We start from the raw sequence: 23,188 nt of genomic DNA on the forward strand, positions 1-23,188 counted from the left end.
GTGGACAGGGGGTGCTGGGTTCATGACTAGGGAACTCCCTATCCCAAGAGTATCTACGTGTGATCATGATACCCCAACAGCCGTCCTCCTTCAGCAAGTATCCCTGCCCCATGAAGACCACAGAATGTCCCTGAATGACCCCTGCTCATTTCTCAGTAATTCATCTCCCTTCCAGGAATCAAAACCAACTCTGAGCTCCTACCCAAACCCTCACGAGCCCTGGACAACAGGAAAAGAGACAGACTGCTGAAGTTCTTTGCAGTTACTTTATTTAACAGGCTCTAGAGTTGGATATTAATGGTGGATAACCCACTTGGAAGTGCGGTTTATAGATCTGCAATGGGCTTGTGTGGCCAGTAGGGATACTTCTCCTTGTCCAGTTTGGTTTCAGGGAAAGCTTCGTGCAAATCGTCGTAAGACATCAGCTCAAACGGGATCATGTTTCGAAACCTCGCCAGCTGCGAGAGACAAGATAGTCAGTATTTCAGTCAGTTGGAAGAAGCAGTAGCAAGCTAGACCTACATTAGACCTACTCAGAAATCAAAGCAAGGTTGTGCGCTAGGCTGTCTTAAAAATTATATTTGCAAAGTAGAACCCAAACCCACCTCTTTCTCGTACTCCACCACACGAGCTTTGGAGGCCTCCACATATGCCATGGCATCTTTTTCCTGAAAGAGAGCAGAAGGTTTCATGAGTGGGCTAGTGCCACTGACTGATTCCTACAAGGGAGCTGCGATTCTCAGTCTTTTACCTGTGCCAGGGGAGGCCTAGCAGAACTCATCTTTATACTTGATTAAAGACACTCACTCAAAGATCAGTAACAATTAACATCCCTGCCCCCACAGACCATAGCAAAAACACCCCATGAACACACAACATTCCCTTCCTCTGCCATTGTTGTAATCGCTTTTTTCATCCTCTACATGCCTCTCTCTATTCTTGCTACATGAAAGATGCACAGCAGGGAAAGATAAACTACATGAGAAAATTAAATGCCCCACAAACAAAGTTTTGAAGTGCACATGCAGAGAGAAGTTAGTTGTTTTTCCCTCATTACCTTTTCCTATTTTAGTGATCACAGGCATTCATTGCAACAATGCACTCAGACAAATTATTTTACTGTTTTAAACCCTGTAAAGAGGATAGATTGCAAGTTACTGTTCTTCACTGCATCAATTTGTTAGGCAGTGAATTCTACCCCTTTTTTAAAGAGATAGGGAGATTGTTTGAAGCCAGGTAAGTTCCTAAACAAGTGTCAGCTGCAAACTTCAGACTAAAAAAAACTCTCCACTGCCAAGTGCTACAGAAATTAGATGTACGCCAGCTTGACAGCTTTGTTTGAACATGGGCGTTTAAAGCTCTCTAGTGATCCAGCAGCTCTGAGCAGGCAGGATGCCTAAGAAAACACACTAGAAGTAACTCTTCAAACTGACATATGGGTGACATTCTCTGGAGTTGTGCTACAGCCACCCTTGCCATACTATGGAGACCAGATCTGTAGAACAGGGATTCAAGCATGCAGCAATCCATACTGTCCCTGGAGTCAGAACTCCAACACCATATTATAAAAAGAGGGCCCCACAATCAGGCCTACTGAATGCCAGTAAGTGCAGCCTATACCAGTAAGATCCTGTAGAATGAGTACGCCTTTGTTTAACTCTGAATTCACGTTTGTCGTGCCTGAGAAACAGAACCATACTTAGATGCCAGAAGCCTAAAGGCACAGCGTGGCCACATATAAACAAAAGACTCATCCTTCAGCAGAAACTGCCTGTATGGGCACAAAGGATGGTCACAACCTAATTGCCCTAACAATTTTCAGTCCACAGACTCCAAATGCAAAGATGTTCTGCAGCAGCATGTGCACCACTGAAAGCTGCCAACATGTAGCTTCTCACCACTCACCGTTGCCTTTTCCTGGGCATCAACCTTGGCCGTCTCACTGTCCACTGGCACAGGAATCTTTAGTGCACTGAACTGAAAATTTAAACAAACAAACAAAAAGGTTTACATGATTTTGCCTTGAAATTGTGTTGGAGCTGGGAATTCTGCCAGTCCAGTGCTCTTACCCCTGCCCCCAGAACCCACCTCAGACCCTTTTGAGTGAACATTCTGCATGTGTCACCAATTCATTCACGGACACTAGTTTCAAAACAGCACTGCGTGCCTCTATACCACGCACCGTGACTGTGGCATCATCTCAAGGGAGTTATCCAAACTCAGAACAGCACTGTACAGATACAGTGACAATAATCCCTCTAGACACCAAAGATTTCCCACTTGGCCCCGTGAGCCATATTATACGGTAAAAAAGTTCCTGAATTAATCTAGAGCAGGAGCTAGCAACCTACATCCCAAAGTCTGATTTGGTGGAGGGGGGCAGGGGCAACAATTTAAAAGGAGCCAAGTTGAAGTGGCCACCTAAAGCCTCTTGCTCTGTGCCCTCACTATCAAATTTGCCACTTCCCATTAGCACTAGCCACAGATTTCAGTGGCACCTAGTAAGCAGGGGGGGGGGGGGGGGGCAAAAAGCAAAGAGGGGACTGAAACAGCAGGGGATCTGCAACCCACAGCACTGTCCAAGTTGCAAGTGCCTGGGCCACTGCTCTAAAAGGGTCCCAACCTCTAATCTAGAGGTCACTGGGTCATTGTGAACCAAGTGCAAGGTCAGAAGAAAGAGCAACCAACTCTGATACCAATTCAGGTATAACCCAGGGCAAGTCAGCCTGGTCATTCCACCCAGTGCCGATTAATAAAGAGGCCAAAGCCTTCTTTGTTGGGGTAGAATGAAGTGGAAGGGGGAATCTATATGCCACTTTGGAGCACCAAGCAGTGCTTTTTTAAAGGTTTTCTGCCCTTAAACAGAGTAGCCCAAGGAATGTATTGTGTCAACTTATTACCCAAAGCCTCACTCAACACTTGCCCAGAAACCTATAACAGTAAAGCTCTGTGACAAGGCAACAGGCCAGAACCCAGACTCTGGCCAAGGAGAAAGAAGCCCAATTCAAAGAATGGGGCCATGTTTCCTCTTGGTACCAGCCCAGCACACAATGTCTGTCAGAGCAGTGCTCTAGACTACACAGACAACTGAAGGTCTCGGGGAGCCTGATAGGACACCAGGAGTCAGCTGAGCTCAAGAAAACCCTCTCTGCTCTGCTTCCAGACCACTTATGGCTGTAGAAGGAAAAACCCATAGTGGGTACAGAAGAAGCTGTGTCAGTCTCATACTTCAAGAGGGTTATCTTGCCTGGGGTTAACTCCATTAGCTTCAGAGCAGCTTTGCAACACCCACATGATACAAAGCAGCTGGATCCCAGATCGGGGTACCCCCCAAAAACCTCAACTACGAGTTAGCTGGAGGAAAGTCTCACACGCCCTTCCAGTTTTACTCCATGCATCAAGCCTTATCCTCTGCTCATCCGAGAATCTCACCTTTTTCTCAAATTCATCCACCAAGCCAGGTAGGGCAATTGTCTTCTTGTAATATGCCCAATCAATGGCTGGGGGCTTCTCTGGTAGGGAGGTCAACCTGACAAACAAGAGCAGAGCAATCAGTAAAATAGCCAACAGATTTCCAGACAGCTCCCAGTTCCATACATCATTCTTCTGCCCCCCAGGGCAGTCTCCAGATAAGCAATATCATCTGGTGCATTTAATTATCAGTATTCTAAGATTCATCAATCAAGAAATAGAATTTAGCAGGGCTGTATTTTGTCCACATGCCCATGCCAGGGTGTTTTGCATAGGTGACTACAATACTACTTCTTTTCCCCGTCATCAATGAAAGTGTGAAGGGGGTGCTGGTTTTCCTGAATTTTGAAATGCTGGTACAAACTGTTTGAAGAGAGATAATACACAGTAGTGCTGGCAAAATCCCCAAACTAGAGTAAAGGGGATTACTTGGACAAGATCCTGGAACAAAGAGAAAGAACAAATGTGTTTCTTCTCAAGCAGATCACTTTATTGGAAACCAAAAAAAAAAGCTAAATTAGTATTTGAACCAGGCAAACAGGAATGCAAAGCCATACTCATGTCTAGGAAGAGAAGTGAAAGCTAGGCCCCAGAATCTCTGAGCTCTGGTGGTTGTTCAGTTCCTTGGATCCTTCATTCCCCAACCGTCTCAAGTGTACAACCACAGATACCCAGTTATTAATGATATTCACCTAGCCACACTTTGGTTGCACACAGTTAAATGTTCCACTGAAAATGATTCAGTCCAGTTTACAAAGTTCTCTTGTGGCCTTGGAAGATTTCCATTAATTAGGATTTGTGTGTTGCAAAAGTTACATTTCTGGAAGGGAGGATTCTTTATCTCCTTCCTTCACCATTATGGAATGTTGTTTGTTACCATTCCACTTTTCCTTCCACCTTGGTTTATGGCCTTTAATAAGGCTGCTTTGTTTTCACAATTTATCTGAAGAAACCCAACACAGATCTCTCTCATATAAATTAAACTGCATCTAATATACTTGGTCACATAATATTACTACTAACATGCTTAAGATATATTAGAGTCTATTTGGATGGTCTAATTGGAGTTCTTTCTTTATGGTGTTTAGAGGTCCACTGATACATTGGTCTGATATCGGACCAATAATTTGGCTGATAAATGCCCGTGCTGTGCGCAGCTGCAGCAAAGCACTCAGGCAAGGAGAAGAGCTGCCTCCAGCTGGTAAGTCTGGTGTGGTGGAAGGGGGCAGGGGGGAGAGGGAGGGGGAGGACCATGGCTCCCACCACTGCTTGCACCCTGAAAGGGCACTGGAAGCGTAGCAGCAGCAAAATTTGGGGTGCTGGCATCTGCTTTGAACCTAGCCCCCGCCAAGAAGAGCTGTGGCAGGGCTGGGAGCAGAAGCAAAATCTGGGGTGGATGCAGCATCCTCCCAGCACCACCAGCACCCACTCTGAACCCAGCCCCCACTGAAGAGAGACCCGGGCAGCCTCAGCTGCAGCCCACCCCACACAGATCCAGGGGGCAAACATTCCCCACCCCCGTGCCTTCCTGGGGTGCAAGCAGCAGGAGGAGCCACCTCCCTCCCCCCCACCCACAAGCCGTGGCTCTGCCCATGCTCCCCCACCCCGCCTGGGCAGCACCTGCTCCTGTCCCATCTCCCACTGCGGGGTCAATGATCTGCACCCCACCCATGCCCCGTCCCTCCCTTCCACCACACCAGACTGACCAGCTGGAGGCAGCTGTATCAGAAATTGGATCAGTATCAGCCAATATGCCTCCTCAAATATCAGCTATCAGTATCAGCCCCAAAAACCTCGATCACTGCACCCTGAATGATGTTTCCTTCCAGGCTTTGTGTTTCATTTTGTGTGTGAACTCATTATTAGTTCAGCTGGACACATCACTGGCTTCCTTTACTTTGCTGACCAGGCTGGTTGTTATATCTACAGATATTCACTTTATGGTTACTAAGAAACAAGCTTTGTGGCCTTGTGTTTTAGCCATACTTCTGCAGCTAAACCTGGGATTTTTATTGTTTTGGTTAAACATTTACAACATACACTTCCAATCTTTATACAGTGGAGCGTATATATACACGAGATAGAGGTGCTTATACAAAGGCTTTTAAGGAATTCCCTGGCTGCTGAAGCCAAGTACTGTGTGCACCTAGCAATCACAACAGAGATGGGCAATAGCTAAGCTGACTTCCCCCAGGGCTCACTACACATCTTATAAAAAGCTTGGATAACAAATTCAACTGTTAAGCCTTTTTCTGACCACACCAGACACAGCTGTTTTCTCAGGTCTTCTGCTAAGGTTATTCTTCCCGTGTCACTGTGGGGAAGGCTGAGCCAGAGCAGACTGTGCACCAGCGAACAGCGTGCTTCCCTTTGGAAAGAGGATTCATGTTAAGAACTGCTCCGTACGCACAGAGCTAAGAAAATTCTTTCAAGTCACCACAGGGTGCATCGAAGGCCGGGGGGGGTGCACTTGCACCCTCCTTTGCTTCCTGCTCCATCCAAAGTTTAAAAGCACCTGCCTGGCTGTGGCAGCGCTGAGGGAGTCACTAGACTTCATGTGTCCTTGTCATCTACCTAGTTCCTTCTAAACCCTTCATTCCCGGGCGTTAACAACCTTCTCTGTTTTAACGCTCTTTATGTTCCACCCATCAAGCTAGCCTTTGTTCTGCATTTCTGCTGTCTGTCGCTGCTCCTGCACAGACAGAGCTTTATTGGAATGAATTAAAAACATTCTTTGTTGCTTCCATTTTAAACTGAGTAATGCAGCCCGAGGCCCCAAGCGTAAGAAAAGGAATCAGAAGTTTCGCTAACTGAAGAAGTTGCATTGCTTTCTATGTGATAATGACGCACCCCCACCCACACTCCCTGGATCTACCCGTGCATCACCACCCGGCCGCTTTACCAGCCTCCGCTGCCAGAGCCAGGTTCCTGCACGGCCACGCTCCCCGGAAACCCACTCACCTGGACGAAATGGCGTCGCTGGTGGTCTTGAGGGTGTTAAACATGACGCGCTGGTCGAGCGGCACACGCTCCGCGAATGCCATCCAGTCGATCGCTTTCAACGCCACTCGGCGACCAGCCATGGTCTCGACCTACAGCAGAACAGACGTCAAACCCGGACAGACCCGGAGCTGCCCTCGGGGGCCACGGAGAAAGAGGCGGTGTCTTGTTAGAAGACCATGCCCCCCTCCCGCTTTCTACTGAACGTGGCAGCAGCTCCAAGCCAAAAGCTGCTCCTGGGGCTGCCTCAGTTTACCTCAGGGCTTCCCAGGGGGTGGCTGCTGCTGTCATAGGAGTGCCCCACCCCCACCCACTGCCCAAACTAGGGTTACCAGACATCCGAGTTTTCCCAGACATCCTCTGGTTTGGACCCGTGCTGCGCCTGGGCAGCAGTTTAAAATAACAGCAAATGTCTGGGTTTTTTGCTGTTCCTCTCCTCTGCAGGGCTGGCTGCTCAGGGGTTGCGTGCTCCCCACTCAGGCGGGGAAGGGAGAAGAGAAGCGAAGCCTGCACAGCGTGGGGGCTGCTTGGGCAGCGAGGCTGGGGTCGGGAGCGAGGGCAGGGTGCTGCTGTTTGGGAGCGAAGGGCACCAGCGGGGCTGGGGGCAGCGGAGCTGGGGCTTGCCAGTGAGGGGCGGGACGGGGCAAGACAAGGGGCAAGGGCAGGGGTAGGGGCAAGGCCCCGACGTGTCGCTGCCTCTCCCCCCCCCATCATATTTTCCCAACCCCGCAACAGGAATCCTTTTTCGGGGCCAGGAAATGCCTCCCTACCCCTTCACTCACCTTCACCGACCGCCGCGACCCAGCCGGAAATGACGTTCCGCACCACCCAATAGCAGACTAGCACCCCCCGGAAGCGTTGAGTTCAAATTCCCGCCCACTGCCCTCAGGCGACCCGGAAGGGATTTTCCCAAACGTTCTAAAAGTGACGGGAAGGAGCCCACGAAACGAGACGCTTCCTCTCGCTCAAACCCTTGACGTTTTGCTTCCGGTCGCCCCGGAAGGGGTCGTGGCCCTACCCTGTCTGCGGGGGGCCGCCTATGACGCGAGGTTTCCTTTCATGTTTTCTTTCTTCCCCTGCCTCCCCCCGGCCCGGGGTCCCCCCGCGTGCGGAGGCGGAGCCGCGGCGGGGTCGCGCGCGGCGATTCGCGGGGCCCTGGACGCCGTGGCTGACCCGGAAGTAGCCGCCATCCCGGAAGTCCGGCTGTCCCCGGGAGGAGACGGGGGTTGTTGTGATGGCGGCCGGGGCCCGCGGCCGGCTCCGCCGCTGAGCGCCGGGCCCCGCAGGCCGTGCGGGATGGCGGAGCTGGTGGCGGCGGGGGACGGGCCGGCCCGGGGCCGCACGCCCAGCCCGGTGCCCCCCGGGCCGCCCAGCCCCCGCCTGGCCGGGGCCGCCTGCGCCGGGGGGGGCCTGTCCCCGCGCAGCGCCGAACCGCCCGCCGCCGACCGGCCCAGCGCCGGCTCCAAGTGGGTCCGGCTCAACGTGGGCGGCACGTACTTCGTGAGCACCCGGCAGACGCTGTGCCGCGAGCCCAAGTCCTTCCTGTGCCGCCTCTGCTGCCAGGACGGGCCCGAGCTGGGGTCGGACAAGGTGAGGGGCTGCAGGGCCCGTCCCCTGCCCGTGGAGTTGCTTCGTGCCCCAGCCCAGGCGCTCTGGCTGCGGGGGCGATGCCGCCACACGCGTGCTGGGTTTGGTCCTGCCTCCCTTTCGAATGCCCCCAATCTCGCGAGGTCCCTTCCAGCCCTAATGGCCACGAAACTCAGGCACAACAAGGAGTCGGGGTCTTCCAGCACCGTCCAATTTGTGTTGCATGTACCGTCCACGTGTAGCTCGTACTGGTGCCTGTGCCGTACTTTAGGCTTTGCTCCAGCTCCCATGCCGGGAAGGGGGCCTGGCCCTTGACACCCAAGCTTTAAGGGGGCTGTTTGCCAACCCTGTCCCCATCGCATCCACCCGCTGGGCTACGAACCTAGACCCTTGCTTCGCCACCTGTGCTGTCGTGCAGGGTAGGAAGACGCACACACATGAGCCTGCCGTTTTCATAGACTTCATAGACATTAGAGCTGGAAGGGACTGAAGATCATCAAATCTAGCCCCCTGCCCCAGGAAGTCTTACCTGTGTTGTTTGGGAGTTTTTGCCCCAGCTGTGCCTCCTCACAGCAAATTTGTCTCGTCCCCCCTCCCTTCCCATGCACGGTGCAGGCAGATGTTTGTTACACAAACAAGCAACATTCATTGCATCATAACTCCCTGCGGTGACTGACAGGCAGCTGAGGGAGTGCTGGAAATCGCAGGATTATAGAGAAGTCAGGCTGAAAGGGACCTCCAGAGCTTATCTAGTCCAGCCTCCTGCCTGAGGTAGGATCATCCCTATCCAAGCCATCCTATATAAAGCAAAGGTATTAGCAATTTTGAAAAGACCCCATGGCTCCCACTTTTTACTGAATATTAATCCCTCAGCCTAGAAATGTATTTAAACTACCGCTTTTTCTTTGACTACGTCTGCATTGTCTTTACAGTTTATTAAGTGTGTGGTGTTTATTTTGATCTGAAGTTGCTTCTTATCCACTCCAGGCACATTACAGAGAAATCTCTACTTTGAAACTGCAGCCTTTTCTCTAGAGGATACGAGCATCGAATGCTTTATGGACAGATTAGATGCAGTCTCCTACATTTCAGCAGCCTGCAATCTGTTTATAATGGCCTCTATCGTAGTTCACTGGGCATAGAGTAAGATAGGCTCCAGAAAATATTGTGGTCAGCTCTGCAGTAAAACAGACTCTTTATCTCCCGCACCTAGATTGTTCTGATAATAAGCTGAAGGAGAGGCACTATTCTATGATGTTTGAAAACAATATTGTGAGACATATGTAATGATTGCTAATGCTTGTTCCTCCAAAGTATGTTTCAAAATGGGCTGTGCTGCTGTTTTATATGCGTCAACAGTTTAAAGTCAGCTCAAGGGATATGCTTCCAACAATTAATTATTGGTCATTTTGTAAGTATTATACAAGGCCTTTTAACTTGGAAAAGCCCCAGGTTATAACAACAGCTTATGCCTAGATGGATTTTAAGACATGGGGAAAATAAGGAGATATTTTAGAGTCAGATGTTGCTTTCTGGGCAAAGAAGCCAACTTGTTTTCCAGAGAAGTTGGAAACCATTAACTAGCTACAGTGAAGCCTGGGTTGCTTATAACAGTACTTCTTGTTTAATTTCCTCAAAGGCAGTCTTTGTCTTTGAACTGGTCTGAAAACAAGGAGCAGACTGACCAAACAAGGCCATGGGGTTTCACATGGTGATAAGAACATTTGCCCTTAGCAGGCAGAATAAGCACCAGTTTGTCTTATCTTTGGTCATTTGTTTTGCTGTACATGAGGGGGGAAAAAAGCACATGTCTTGAAAGTGATTTGTTGGGAGCGCAGATCTGCCAGCTTGAGTCTAGCTGGGAATTTGGGCTTTGGAGTGGAATTTTTAAAGAAGTTTGCATGCTGAGTATTGGCACTTCAGGACAAACATAATATCTTATCACCCTCACCCTCGCTAACTGGCATCAACAATTGTTTATTGCTGTCCATTGCCCTGTTAAGTTTAAATTCAGGGCATTCTTAAAGAAGCAGTCATAGGAGTAATCACATTGATTTAAGTAAGATTTCTCCCTGGGGGTAAGCATATACAATTTATGTCCTGAAGTTATGATATATTGCGGGGGGGACTCTCGATAAAACGCAACAGATGTTTACAGTGATGTAGAAACATTCCAACCCATGTCATTAGTTTGTTGCTGTAGGAGCAGTTCTGACCTATTCACCAGGGTAGATTTGATTTAAATCAAATCGATTTAAATCATGGTTGAAATTACTGGTCAGGAAGCCCTGACTTAATCATTGTTTTCTACAAAAAGTGCATTCTTGTTGTTTGATATCCTTTATTCATGTAACTTCTTGAAACTTTGCGCTTTTAGAGCAAGTTAAGGGCTTGACTCTGTGTCCACAGACTTGCAGAGAGACAAAAGGGCTGAGGGTAGGTAATCGAGTCTCTCATCTCCATATATTGCTGTTAACAAGGATGTTATCTCTGGAGAGACAAACCCACAGTTTGAGAACTGAAACTAAGCATCACAGAGATGCTTAATGGGGTCTTCTAGAGTGAGCACAGAGTCCCATTGGGTAGAGTGGTTTTCTTTAATCTTTACTAATCTATAGAGGAGCCTCAGGGAACTCCATAAGATTTGGCCCCTAATATAGTCCATGGCCTGTTGTGACCTATTTATAAAACTTTTCTAAAAAGGTTACATGAATATATCATCACATAGTATACAGTTAGAAGTTATAATCCCCATGATGATATCTTTGAGCTTTTAACATATCTTAAAACTATCTTTATATAGTGTTTTTTTATTAAAGCATCTTAACAAAAAAAAAAATCAAAACATACGATTAAGTCAAAACAATCTGACTTAAATTAAAAACACTTTTTCATTATTTTTTTTAAAAAACATTGATTTTTATCCACCCTGCTATTAACATAGTTTACAAGGACAGAGGTGTGGAATAAGAAATGAACAAAAGGAACCGATTGATGAAAACAACCTTTGTAACATAACTGAAGTAATTTAAGGTGCAGATTTCTTATTTTATATGCCGAGACTTTGATTTTGTACATGGAAAGACTTGTCTAAGTGCTGCATTTTATGGACAAGAACTACTTCCTAGCATAGGTTTATTTTAGAGCTGCCAGTTTTGGGTTGTATGGACCTTAACTGCTTTCCAAGAGGGCCTTTGATTTTGGGGCAGTTTTCAAAGCAGTCAATAAGAAGTGTAGGTTAGGAGTTGGAGCAGGGGTCAGCAACCCCCGGCACACGTGCTGAGTATGGCATGCAAGGCCACTTTGCTCAGCACAGCACCACCAGCCTGGGCTCTAAGCAGCTGCTGCCAGCCATGGAGCTCAGGCTGCTCCCAGCAGGCTGCTGGGAGGCTGCAAGCCCTGCTGCAAGCAGACAAGGCTCTGTGGGCCAGCTGCGGCTGGGAGGCTGCAAACAGCTGCTCTGGGCGCATGTCAGCACTCCAGCACCCTCCAAAGTTGACATTGTGGGTTTTTGGCACTCCGGCCAAAAAACACTGCCTACCCCTGAGTTACAGTAAGGTTCTGTGACCTAAGAGCTTTAGAAACAACTGTGACAATGCATTCTCTCTTTTTTTTTTTTTTTTTTTTTTTCCTTTCAGTCAAAGGAAACCCAGTCTTATCATTTTCATGCCCGTGCTCCCTCCTCCAAACTTTACTGGTTCAGTTCAATCATTCGTTACTTATAGCTTGACTCCTTTTTGTGTTTGACAGGATGAGACGGGGGCATATCTCATCGACAGGGATCCCACCTATTTTGGTCCAATCCTGAACTACCTCCGACACGGGAAACTCATCCTAAACAAGGAGCTGGCTGAAGAAGGTGAGAGCCACCCCCCCACCATCCACAAAAAAGGAAAAGGCTGCTGCAAACTACCCCACTCGACACAGCTTCATCCTTTCCTTTGCTCATCATTACCTGAAAGTCATCTGGGTGTGGAGCCTTCCTTGCTCCTTAAGCAGGCCATCTTGTTTGTTAGGTCCATTTTGCAATAATGCAATGTTTCTTCAGACTCCTACAATGATGCTTGTGAATAATATAAAGCTAATACACACTGTGAATTTAGCAAGGCACAGGTTTTATACCAAGGAATGCATATATTTGCTGCTGTGCTTACCTCAGTGGATTCCAGAAGCTGAATTCGTTTTTCAGAGGGGAGGGATGATTATTTCCTCTGAACATTCTCTCCTGGTTTCTTCATCTTCTCAGACCACAGTCCTGAGCGCTGTGAGACTGGGCACCTGTCTCTTTTCTAGAAGGTGCAAGACAGCTAAACCCATTTTGCCAAAAGCCTCCAGTAAATGAAGCACTGCCCTATGTTTCTATCATCCTCTTGAGTGGGGAGCATGGCTCTGCTAGGTATCATGCTCATTCATGTAGAAGAGGCTTCAACCAGTTGGGTATAGAGCATTGTTTCAGCTGGAGGCAGTGGGATCGCAGCACCCACTACCCTGCATCCAGCAATAGTGCCAGATCCGGACTGGATCTCGGTATAAGCATTACTAGAAAAAAGAAAAATGGCGGCATGCACAGCCGCCCTGTAGTGAAATCGTCCTTATTCTGTTTGCTTTAATCTAACCAAATCCACACCTTGTTTTAAAGGGGTACTGGAAGAGGCCGAGTTTTATAACATTGCATCTCTGGTGCGGCTGGTGAAGGAGCGGATACGGGACAACGAGAACAGAACCTCCCAAGTAATGCATGTTCGCACTTACCATCAGGGTGGCAGTAAGGGGAGCAGGCAGTGCAGTTTAAGCACCTAGGGCTGGCAGCAGTCCGGGATTCTAGTCCTCTCAGGTGGGTGGGAGGCAGTGCTGTCTGCTGTATCCCAGGTGTGTTGAGAGAGCACTGTTTTTGTGGCTGTGGGCATAGGCCAGTGGTGTTTATCATTTTTGCCCAGTATGTCTGTGGGACAGCAGCACAGGGGAAGGGGGCATGGCCTGGTCCAGCCAGCCACACAGGGCTTGGATATTTAGAAGTGGGAGAAGGTGGCAATATTAAATTGCCACTGCTCCCCTATAGTCAAATTTCTGAACACCTGGGGAACCCTGCAGGCCAGATGTCATTACTGCACGGACTGCATTTGGCTCATGCACTGGAGGCTGAGCGCCCCTGGGATCAGCTAGCCAATCCATTTCCAACCTCTCCAGGTAGAGACCACGCACAGTTGGATAAAAAGAGGCCAGGAATAGGATTGGGTAAAATAAGGTTCAAAAGCTACAAGGTGATTGGGGTGTCTCAAGAGCAGATTAGTTTTTTGACCTAGTCAGGATCTTATATGAGCATCTCTCCTAGACAGTGGGTTTTGTTTTACACTGATTTTTTTTTTTTTTTATTATTATTATTTCGGTAATTTAATTAACAAAAGGGCAACACTACTGTTTTGGCAGAACATAGTTACACTGCAGTGTGTGCCCACTGGATCATACTTCCTTTCTTGCAGTATAGCAACATCCTATCAGTCATTCAGTTCCCCTCCTTTTTCTTCATAAGAGACAATCTCTTAAGTGCAAGCTCTTTTCCCCTGACTGCTTTAATATACTTATCAGCAGTAAACCTCTTTAGAACATTAGCTGCTCAGCATCTCTTCCTTGCAGTTCTTTTTGCTGCTGGTAAACCACTATTTTTTGCATTAGTAGATTCATTTCTAAAAGAATAAAATTTTGTGACATGCTAAAGTGACTTAACATTCAAGGGGACTTGGACTTCCAAGTCACTGAGAGGTGTTAACCACTGTACCTCAGATCCTTTCATGAATGTTACACAATTGTCCCTATAGTCAGGAGGAGCCAAAAAGAAAATCCAGTATATTTTTCTAAAGGTGGCTGGGGGAAGTCTGTTCTCAGTTCTCCTTTTTCACTGTAATGTCAAGGTAGGAACCAGAGCAGGAGACCTAGAGAGGCAAAGCCTGAACTTTATTGCTTTGTCTGAATGTTGACACTGCTACACCAGCTCTCTGCTCCCTTGGTATTAAGTTTCTGCTTGTTTTCATCCCTGCTGCTCTAGGGACCTGTGAAGCACGTGTACAGGGTCCTACAGTGCCAAGAGGAAGAACTCACACAGATGGTGTCCACAATGTCTGATGGATGGAAATTCGAACAGGTAACAGTGCCAGCGATTAGGGCTGTGTGAAGCTTTGGTCATAGTTTCGATTTGGCAAAGATTCGGTGGCCGACTCTCTGAATCCAAATAGAATCAGGATACCCTTTAATCTCTCTAAATTGAATCTGAACCCTCCAAATCAATTAGGAGAGATTTGGAAAGATTTGATGATTCGGACAGACACAGCTTTAAATGTTTTTTCTACATGCCTCAAGGTAGCAGGCTGCTTATGAATGCTGAGATGCTGGGGCGGATGGAGTGTCCCACAGGAGCCGGGGAGGGGGTCCCCCAGCGTGCTCAGCAGTGGACCCGGAAGTGAGCCAAAAGCACTTCTGGTATACTTCCAGGTCCACCAGGGAGCGTGCAGGGGAACCGTGCCACCTGGCTCAGCTACTGGTGCCTCCTGGGTCTGGGAGTGTACCCGGTGACCACCCCTTCCCCCCTGTGGCTAGTTGCTGAGCCAGAGGGGCATGGGGGGTGGTCCCCTGCGTGCTCGGCGGTGGACCTGAAAGTGGACTGGAAGTGCTTCCGTTCCACTTCTGGGTCCACCACTGAGCACGCAACTACCACCCCCCATGCTCCTGTGGGATGCTTCATCTGCCCCACCATCACAGCATTCACAAGCCACACTGGTACCTCAAGGTATGTAGAAAAACCATTTAAAGCTGTGTTTATGGCATCGAATCTTCAGATTTTGATTCGGCCGAATCAGATCGGGATAGTGATCCAAATCACTGTCCCTGATTCAGGCCAAATCCAAATCGAATACAGCCCATTTCGCACACCCCTACTAGTGATCCCTTTAGCCCCGTGGCATGAGACCAGAGTAGGAGGATGAGTTTCACTCTCTGTTTAATCTATCTCATTGTTTCTCCTTCCATGAACAAACCTGTCTGTATAAAGAGATCAGCTTGCCCCATATGAAACATCTGGAAGGGGAACAAGAGCCATTTCCTGAATCCACAAGAGTTCATTCATTTTTCTTGGGCCCTTTCATATCCTTGTTAGGTTTCTGAAAAGCTTTTCCCTCCTCCCACTTTTTTTTATGCATCTTTGGCCTTTATCCAAGAGAAATTAGAGAGCCAAGGAGAAAGGAAATGAGATTTTCTGCAGGGTCCAGCAGCAGTGTCTGGTCATCCGCCCGTGAGGTGTTGAGTGATGTGAGAAATACTCTCCCCTGCCAATGTTGAACATGCTGCCTTTGCAGCACTGCTAGTTTGTTGGCCAGGTGTCAGTGGCGTTATAGGGCATAAATCGGCTCCAAATGGGTATCAGAATCCAAACCTGGTTCCCTTGTACTTCCGAACTCCAGCAGCCAGGTTGGCCCATATTAATGGCCTATTAAGGGATGGTCTAAATGATTTGTAGCTTAACTTCCTTCCAAGACTGACCTGCTTCCTGCAGTGTCCTTTTGAAATGAAACATGCTGACACCAAATGACTCATAGGGCTAGGAATAGCTCTACCAAGGATGGCACCTTCACTTCTAGGGCAGGCTTCCAAATACAGCTTTGTTGGTTTATGACTGAAAAGTGCTACAGTAAAAGCCCTGTTATCTGGCATTTTATTAACTGGCCAATTTTATTATTCTGGCCATTAACCAGAATTTCCAGTTGGCCAGGTGGGGAGGAGGAAGCTCTCACACAGCCACTGCCACCTACCACCCTGCGCTGCTACTGCTCTGTGTGGCTGCTGCCACCCACCTCCCACCACCTCCCCGCTCTGTGTCCAGCCGGCAACCCCTGTGCCTCAGATAACTGGCATTTTTAAATTACCAGCACTCCCCATTCTCCACTCATGCCAGAAAACGGGGTTTTTACTGTACCATGTAGTAGCAATGTGTAGTAACCCCTGTGAAAGAAGCTTGATGGTTCTCTGTCCATTTTTAATTGGACAGATGTCCACAAGACACTTGACATTATTAGCACAGGCACTGAGCACTGACCAGAGCAGGGAGATAATTGCATGCACAAAAGCAGACTGGTGAATGACTGGTTAGGCTGCAGTACTGCAGCGAAGGACCTGGGGGTTACAGTGGACCATAAGTTAAACCTGAGCCAACAGTGTGCTCTTGTTCCAAAATAAATAAATAAATTAAAAAAGCCAACAGCATCCTGGATTACGTCAACAGGAGTGTCTTACAAATCAGCGGAAGCAATTCTTGCACTTGATTCAGCACTGGTGAAGCTTCACCTGGAGTATTATGTCCAGGTTTGGGCCCCAGACTTCAAGAACAATACAGACAGTTTGACTCCAGAAAGAGTCCAGTGCAAAGCAGTAAAAATGATTAAGGGCCTAGGAAGCATGACTTATGAAGAAAGGCTGAAAGAACTAAGACTATTTATAAAGAAAACCAAGGGGATTTGATAAGTCTTCAAGTACCTGAAGGGTGATTGTAAAGAAGATGGAGATAGACTCTTCTTTCTTCAGGCTTAGCATGACACAGACTACGTTGATTATTCTAGAGAAATTTATAATCTACATCTGTCCCTTGTTAAAAGGCAAGGCTTCCTATTTTCCAAAATCCTGTATAGAACCTTGTGATGTATAACAGTCTTATGTATTCTTATGCTCGGGCATAAGATTCCTACCATTTTTTTTCCACATTTGTGGATTTCACATCCTGAAAAAGAGTGGGGCTGAGAAATGCTAGTGACAGCTAGGCCTTTCACTCCAGTACTTCACTTCAGTGCAATTATAAGTAGTACTGCAACAACAAAATTTGGTGCCTGGGGTAAAGCCTACAGCAGCAGCCTGCCCTTGCCCTGCACACAGATCTGGGGGGCACCCCCCTATGCTTGGCTGGGACTGCATGCAATGGCAGGAGCCATGTAGAGGGAGAAAAAATTATTGGGGCGGGGGGGGGCACACACCCCCTGGGCCTCTGCTGAGGTGCACACAATGGCAGGAACCCTTCCTTTCCCCCCCCATAACAAGCTGCCTAGGCTCAGATTGCCCAGCCAGGGCCCACATTCACCCCAGCCCCTGCTTCTGCCCGACCCCCTCACCACTGGGGCCTCTATCTGCCCCCCTTCACAGAATCGACTGATACTTGACTGCTGTGCTGGGCAGCCAGTGATCACGTGCCAGGCTGTGATCCTGGCTGCATGCATGCCCCTGCTGCAGCTGCCTGGAGCCCATGGCTGGGCTGCCTTGTGGCCCTACCAGCTGTCCTGCATTTGGTGTGGGGCTGAGCCCTGTTAGCCCTGGCCTTCCACCGCCTAGCTGTCCTTCTTCCATCCCCATGCCTCCAAATGAGCTTTCTGCTCCATCCCACACCCCATCCCGGCTGCGTAGCACCTGTTGGTGCCCCTTCGCTTTGGCACTCGCCTTCCCCCCCCCCCCCCCCCTTTTCTACGGCACTGATTAATTACAAGTATAGAGCAGAGAGAATTCCCTGGTCACAGAGTCCACTCCCTTGCTGTCACAGGTACCTACATCAGATAACCCCACTCACACTGATCAAGCTTGATCTTAAAAAGTAATTTGGTAAAGAATAGAGCTAGTTTGCCAGGTGTTACTGGGTTGCTGTAACAGGAGGTGCTCCTATCCTAAAACTGCCTCACCAGATTCTCTGCATTCAAGGCAGAAAGTATAATCAGAATTTAATCAAAAGATGGTAGTGTAGGAGTGTTGTGGCCATAATAGTCCAGGGACTATACAAAGGGCAAGGATTTCCTTGGCTGGTATCTTTTATTGCTCAACTATACAGTTGGGAGAGAGTTAAGCAAGTTTTTCAATGCAAAACATTTTTCATCAGGTCTGATCACAAGAAGCCAGGCACAACATAGTATTTTAATACATTAAAACACATGTAATCTGAGATGGATTTAAGAATGCAGCACCAGCAGGGGGCTCCGTGTTTATCAAATCTAGTCCCCTTGTTGGCAGGCATCCCTTTACCCAAGAATTTCCTCCCAAATCACCCCTTCAAACCCTGACACAAATACAAGCCACAAAAACAGAAAAACATACGAACACCCTATAATGCTATGTGAAAGCTGAGGAAAGCATCCTCTAGTCTTTCAGTCCCCAGTGCCTGGGAGAGCCCACTGCCTTAATACATCACCCTGAATCCAAATGTTTAAAAAAAAAAAACCCAAACAAAAAAACGCTGATCAATATTTTCTCCAAATTGGAAAATGCATGTGATCAGCATTTTGCCTTGCTGTTCAGCTTCCAGCAGAGAGCAGTGTAACACTTCCAGTTCCTGACCTAGGCTGCACAAACCATTTCTGGTAACAAAGACAACCTTTGTCCTGTTGAAACTTTGGTTCATACTGGGCTCAACCAGCCTGTTATTCCTTGCTATACAGCATCAGGGCCAAAGCAGGGCTTGTTATGTATTGCTGGATTTCTTCCTTACCTTCTCTTGGTTGTTTCTGGTTCCTCAGCTCATCAGCATTGGATCATCTTATAACTATGGAAATGAAGACCAGGCAGAATTCCTCTGCGTCGTCTCCAGGGAGCTCAATAACTCTACCAATGGCATTGTCATAGAACCTAGTGAGAAGGCAAAGGTGAGGCACTGGAGAAAGTGCATGATCCACAGTTCCCCTGTGCCCAGGAAAAAACAACTTCCTCTCCAGCCCACATGATGACAAGAGGCCTGACATGAATTCTGTGCACACATTTGTTTATATCCTTCACCCTCATCCTGAGATCTCTGCAGTTTTGCCACATGATAGTACAGCAAATCTAGCCACAACCAAAAGGCTAGTCACACATTTTTCACATTATGCCACAGAAATAATGGAAAGAGGTGAGCTTTAGGGAGTTATCATAGCTGGGAATTTTGTTTCCTGGTCAGAGATGCCACAGTGTGGGGAGTGGGGGCTTTTCTTCTGACCTCCCTCTAGCTAACCGCTATCACCCGTTATCCCAGCAGTGGGATGGATGTCTTGGTCTCAAGAAACAGCGGCTCCAATCCCAGCTCTGCCCCTGACCCTGTAAAATGGCCTGCCCGGAGCCACAAACTACCTTGGTTTCCCGCCCTACTATAAAATAAGGGTAACACTTACCTCACACAGGTGGTGAGCAGTGGTGCCCTGACATTTGAGCAAACCTCTTTATTTTCAAAAGTCTCCTCTATTTCTTGTTGCTATATCTGAAAAGCAAGCAAGATATTCAAGCAGGAAAACAAGCAGAGATTGTTATAAAACAATAGGCACATGGATGTACACACACACCCCTCACCCCGCAAAAGAGTAGAGATTCTCTCGGGGTGTAGCAGAACCTTCCATCCTGCTGCAGCCAGCCACTTTTAGCACATGTCCATCTGTTCAAAGAAAAATAATTTGAAAGAGGCTTGTAAAGGCACTGACCACTCATACCCATTCTTCCCACATTCCTCATAAAACCACTCAAACTTTTACAGGTCCCACGTTTTACTACAGCAGCCTCTGTCTTTCCAGATTCTTCAAGAGCGAGGATCCCGGATGTAACCTGAGTGGCTAGTTCAGTTAATCTCCTAGATGTCAAAAGGGCAGTCGAGCCGGGCAGAGCATTTCTCCGCAGTTCAACCTTGCTCTTGTACAGTAACCAAGCTAACGCAAAACAAAGCTGAGCCTGTCCTGCCAACGGAGAAGAATTCTGGTCATAACCAAAGGTTTTCCCCTTAACTCCAGGAAAGAAGGAGACACTCGTCCAGTTGTGGATAATCCTTTCTCCAAATATTCATTTTTGTTTCCTTGGCCAGCGCTGTATTCAATCTTTCCAACTGACGGCTGGGCCGGATTCCCAGCCAGAGCCTTTGTGAGTCACTCAGGTCTGCAGGCCCCTGTCATCTGCTCTCCCATCCCACTGCCAGTGGGCTGGAGTAGGTGAACAAGGAGCTATGTTTGATCTGGGCCATCTCCCTTGCCCGGGTTTGCCGAGTAGAAAACTTCCAGCTACTCGGCCATGCTCCTTCATCTCAGCTAGCCCTATCCAAATCAGATGAAAAAGGGTCTAGAGGCAAATGACAGAAACCCAAGAACTTTGTCTACCTTCTCCATTCTTGCTTTGTATCTGTTACCGGTTTGATTCCTAAGAGCCAAGTAAGATGCTACATAAGTCTAGAGGGGAGGGAAGTTGTATGCATGTCTAATGCTGGCCCTGAAGGCTTCTGTTGCCCACACTTGCTACATATGGGCTCCTGGCATTTCCGAAAGCCTATTGCTTTTCATGCATATTTAAACAAAACCTGTGCTCACCCATAATGCAACAGAGTCAACAGTTCTGCCCTTTCCTCTCCTATCTTGGAGAAGAGTAGTGACAGGGATGCTGTCCTACCTCCCCTCTCATGCCATGTCATGGCTACACCTTAGCCTGGCAGAATTACTTGATTTATCAAGGGTAAGGGGACTTGTTATTGCCAAGTTCAGCTTTGCCTTGTCCGTCTCCAGCAGCATGGACTCCCTTGTGCTCTGTCTGTCTTATCCCTTCTCATGGCAGCAGGAAGAGTTAGGGCAGACGTCCTTTTGTACTGTAGCAAGCCAGTAAGTTTGTTCCTATCCAAACTGGTCAGCTCATTTGTGGAGGAGATCCCCCCCTTTTATGCATGGTGGTTCCACATCTGCAGCCCCCTCATGCAACCACCTCCAAACAGGTCAGCCTGAAGTACCATGGGGCATTGCAGAGATGGGAGGGGGGAGGGGGGTTGGGTGAAAGTTGCCAAACTGTTGTAATGTTTCTTGTCCAAAGTGACGTGTCTACTTGTGACCTTTTTTTGGAATGCCTTGAATGGACGTGCAAATGTGCGTTTGTGCCTCTCTCTTTGATTTCTAATCTTAGCCAAACTACAGTTCGCTGGTCCCTTCAGTGAGTCTGTGCCATCCCTAACCAGTGGTGTGTCCCTCCTAGTCTGGTAAATGGAATTTCTTAGGAATTCGCTGCATGTTTCTTCCTTAACTTCCCATCCTGGCTTTGTTCCTCGTAGCCTAGTATTTTGGCACCCGTGTCTTTTTGCTTCAGCGCTAGTTTGGGACTCGACTCAACCTTGGAATTCACAGGCGTTGGCAAGGCCATGGTGGAAATTCCTGGTGTAGGTCAATTTGCCCTGCAGGAATTGGATTCACTGACACCTGGTCAGTGTTGAGATGCCTCTGGTAGGGAGGTTTCCCCATCTCTTCCTCATGACTGCAGGGCACAGGATGGGGACCAGAGCTGCTGAGGGTCTGGATGACCTTTGTAGCGTGCAAGACATGTAGATCAGAGATGTCCCCACCTGCTGTCCACTCCTCTTCAGTCTCTCTGTGCCCTCTCCCCAACACTCTTGCTAATGTACCCCCCTCCTGCATGCTCCTTACTTCTTTCTCCAGGAGGAGGGGTTGATCACCTGCGCTAGTTCAGTGTTGATAACGGATGGTGCCAAATGTCTTGGAACTTGCATTGCGTCAGTCATGGCTGTTGAAAGTAGACTGGGATGGCATCATGCTGAACAACCTGGCTTCCCTGCTCTCTCCACCCCCTTCCTGGTCTCAAACATGACAAGATGGCATTAGAGTGGTTAGACTGTATGCCTTGGCAGGGCCTAAACAACACTGTGATGTGTATATATCTCTCTTCTCTATCAGTATCCTGTAGCCCCAGCCATCACTAGTTTGTGCTTGCAGCTGAGAAATAAAGAGATAGCGCATGTATGTGGCTTAGCAGCAGGAAGAAGAAAAAACCATCTAGCACATTATCAGTCGTCGTCCCCCCACCATTGGCCACCTTCCCCCACCCCAAAGGAGAAGGGACCTTGGGGAAATTAGTCAAGGAGTATAGCAGGCTCAAGCCAACAAGAATGGCATTGCTGCCATTTCCCTTGCAGTTGATGCAAGGCCAACCTGCTGTGCACAGCATTAGGTCTGAACAGTAGGGAGACCTCTTATCCAGTATGGTTGAAGCTGGTCAAACAATACCTCGTTGCTTTTTTTTTTTTTTTTTTGCATCACCAAAAACACCACGCACAGCAAAGCCCTTGAGGAGTGCCTGACATCAGATCACCACTGAGAAACACCACCACTCCACCTTCTGCGTGCCAGAAGGAGCGTCTGATCAAGCCAGAGGAATGTGGTAGTGGCAAAGAGCCAATGCCATTTCAGTGGAAGGGGTAGTTCTACCCAACACATGAAGAAACAGATCATGAAAGTTCAATCTTAGTCTTTCCCTAACATCCCTATTGAAGATCTTGGGAATATCTTTCTCCAAGACAACTTATTTCAGGTATCAGTTCCGCATCGGACTTGAGTTCTTTAGGGACAGTTGGGTAATGTTCTTATTTTTTCAAAGACTCTTGACTCCTCTAGGTATAAGGGCTGGTAATCCATTTAGAGTAGGATGGCCTTCCTACATAGCCTAGCTCTAAATTTCTTTTTACTGAGTGCAACAGGTCACCTTTGGCCTTGGTCAGATCTGAAGGACTAGTTGGTCTCTACTGTTATCAGTTGCATCTCTCCATTGCTTGAGATAGAGGCAATGGACAGAAAGACAGGACCCATCTCCTCAAATGAAAACAAAAATCCGTCCTTGTACTTGTAGCTGAGCAGGAAGGGTGAACAGGTGATAGGAGACATGCTGGATCTCCAGGGGAGTTGGCATCTCTTGAGAAGGTTCATTCTAAACCATGCGCCCTGGGAATGGATAGTGCTTTCCCACCCCTCAACGATTTCCCAGTGGCCTGAATTGTTCCACTACAGCGAGACTGGAATTAACCTCTCAAAGTGTCTTCGTTTCTGCACATTTTTAAATCGATCTTCTCAGGGGTGACCGAGTGGGCCAAGGGGAAGGGGGAGGGTTAGTGCAGGGGTAGCAAGCAGCTCCCTGGGCCTCTGCAACTGTACCAGCAGCTCCTGACCCTCCGGTTTTGCCTGCAGACCCAGAGGTTTTGTACAGTTTGTCACGTGTCAGTGCCCTTTGCTACTGTTTCTCTTTGTTTATTAAATGTGTTTGAATAATGATTGAGATGCTGTGATTTACATTTTTTTTTTCAATAAAGATGCTGAAATGGGATTGAAGTTTGAACTAA

The 23,188-nt window shown here is 48.0% G+C and overlaps 2 protein-coding genes across 2 annotated transcripts; one reads left to right on the forward strand and one right to left on the reverse strand.

Annotated features, from left to right (window-relative positions):
- Positions 1 to 247: 247 nt before the first annotated feature.
- On the reverse strand, positions 248 to 7,347 carry ATP5PD (ATP synthase peripheral stalk subunit d). Its single transcript, XM_019494361.2, has 6 exons — positions 7,254 to 7,347; positions 6,433 to 6,563; positions 3,433 to 3,529; positions 1,906 to 1,977; positions 606 to 668; positions 248 to 458 (listed from the first exon to the last, which is right to left on the reverse strand). Exons 2-6 carry the CDS (start codon positions 6,552 to 6,554, stop codon positions 327 to 329), a joined length of 486 nt encoding a protein of 161 aa, XP_019349906.1. The 5' UTR covers positions 6,555 to 6,563; positions 7,254 to 7,347; the 3' UTR covers positions 248 to 326.
- Positions 7,348 to 7,535: 188 nt separating this feature from the next.
- KCTD2 (potassium channel tetramerization domain containing 2) lies at positions 7,536 to 23,188 on the forward strand. Its single transcript, XM_059732114.1, has 6 exons — positions 7,536 to 8,061; positions 11,809 to 11,917; positions 12,698 to 12,789; positions 14,102 to 14,197; positions 18,591 to 18,716; positions 19,611 to 23,188. The coding sequence occupies exons 1-6, from the start codon at positions 7,768 to 7,770 to the stop codon at positions 19,638 to 19,640; spliced, it is 747 nt and encodes a 248-aa protein (XP_059588097.1). The 5' UTR covers positions 7,536 to 7,767; the 3' UTR covers positions 19,641 to 23,188.

The sequence above is a fragment of the Alligator mississippiensis genome, chromosome 8 (genome assembly GCF_030867095.1).
Source record: "Alligator mississippiensis isolate rAllMis1 chromosome 8, rAllMis1, whole genome shotgun sequence".
Taxonomy (NCBI): Eukaryota; Metazoa; Chordata; order Crocodylia; family Alligatoridae; genus Alligator; species Alligator mississippiensis.

Coding starts and splice junctions, on each gene's coding strand:
- KCTD2 (XM_059732114.1), top strand. CDS start 7,768: ATGGCGGAGCTGGTGGCGGCGGGGGACGGGCCGGCCCGGGGCCGCACG. Junction 14,198..18,590: donor ATGGATGGAAATTCGAACAG/GTAACAGTGCCA, acceptor CTGGTTCCTCAG/CTCATCAGCATTGGATCATC. Junction 18,717..19,610: donor AACCTAGTGAGAAGGCAAAG/GTGAGGCACTGG, acceptor CTGTCTTTCCAG/ATTCTTCAAGAGCGAGGATC.
- ATP5PD (XM_019494361.2), bottom strand. CDS start 6,554: ATGGCTGGTCGCCGAGTGGCGTTGAAAGCGATCGACTGGATGGCATTC. Junction 3,530..6,432: donor AGCGACGCCATTTCGTCCAG/GTGAGTGGGTTT, acceptor CTTGTTTGTCAG/GTTGACCTCCCTACCAGAGA. Junction 669..1,905: donor ATGCCCAGGAAAAGGCAACG/GTGAGTGGTGAG, acceptor GCTCTCTTTCAG/GAAAAAGATGCCATGGCATA.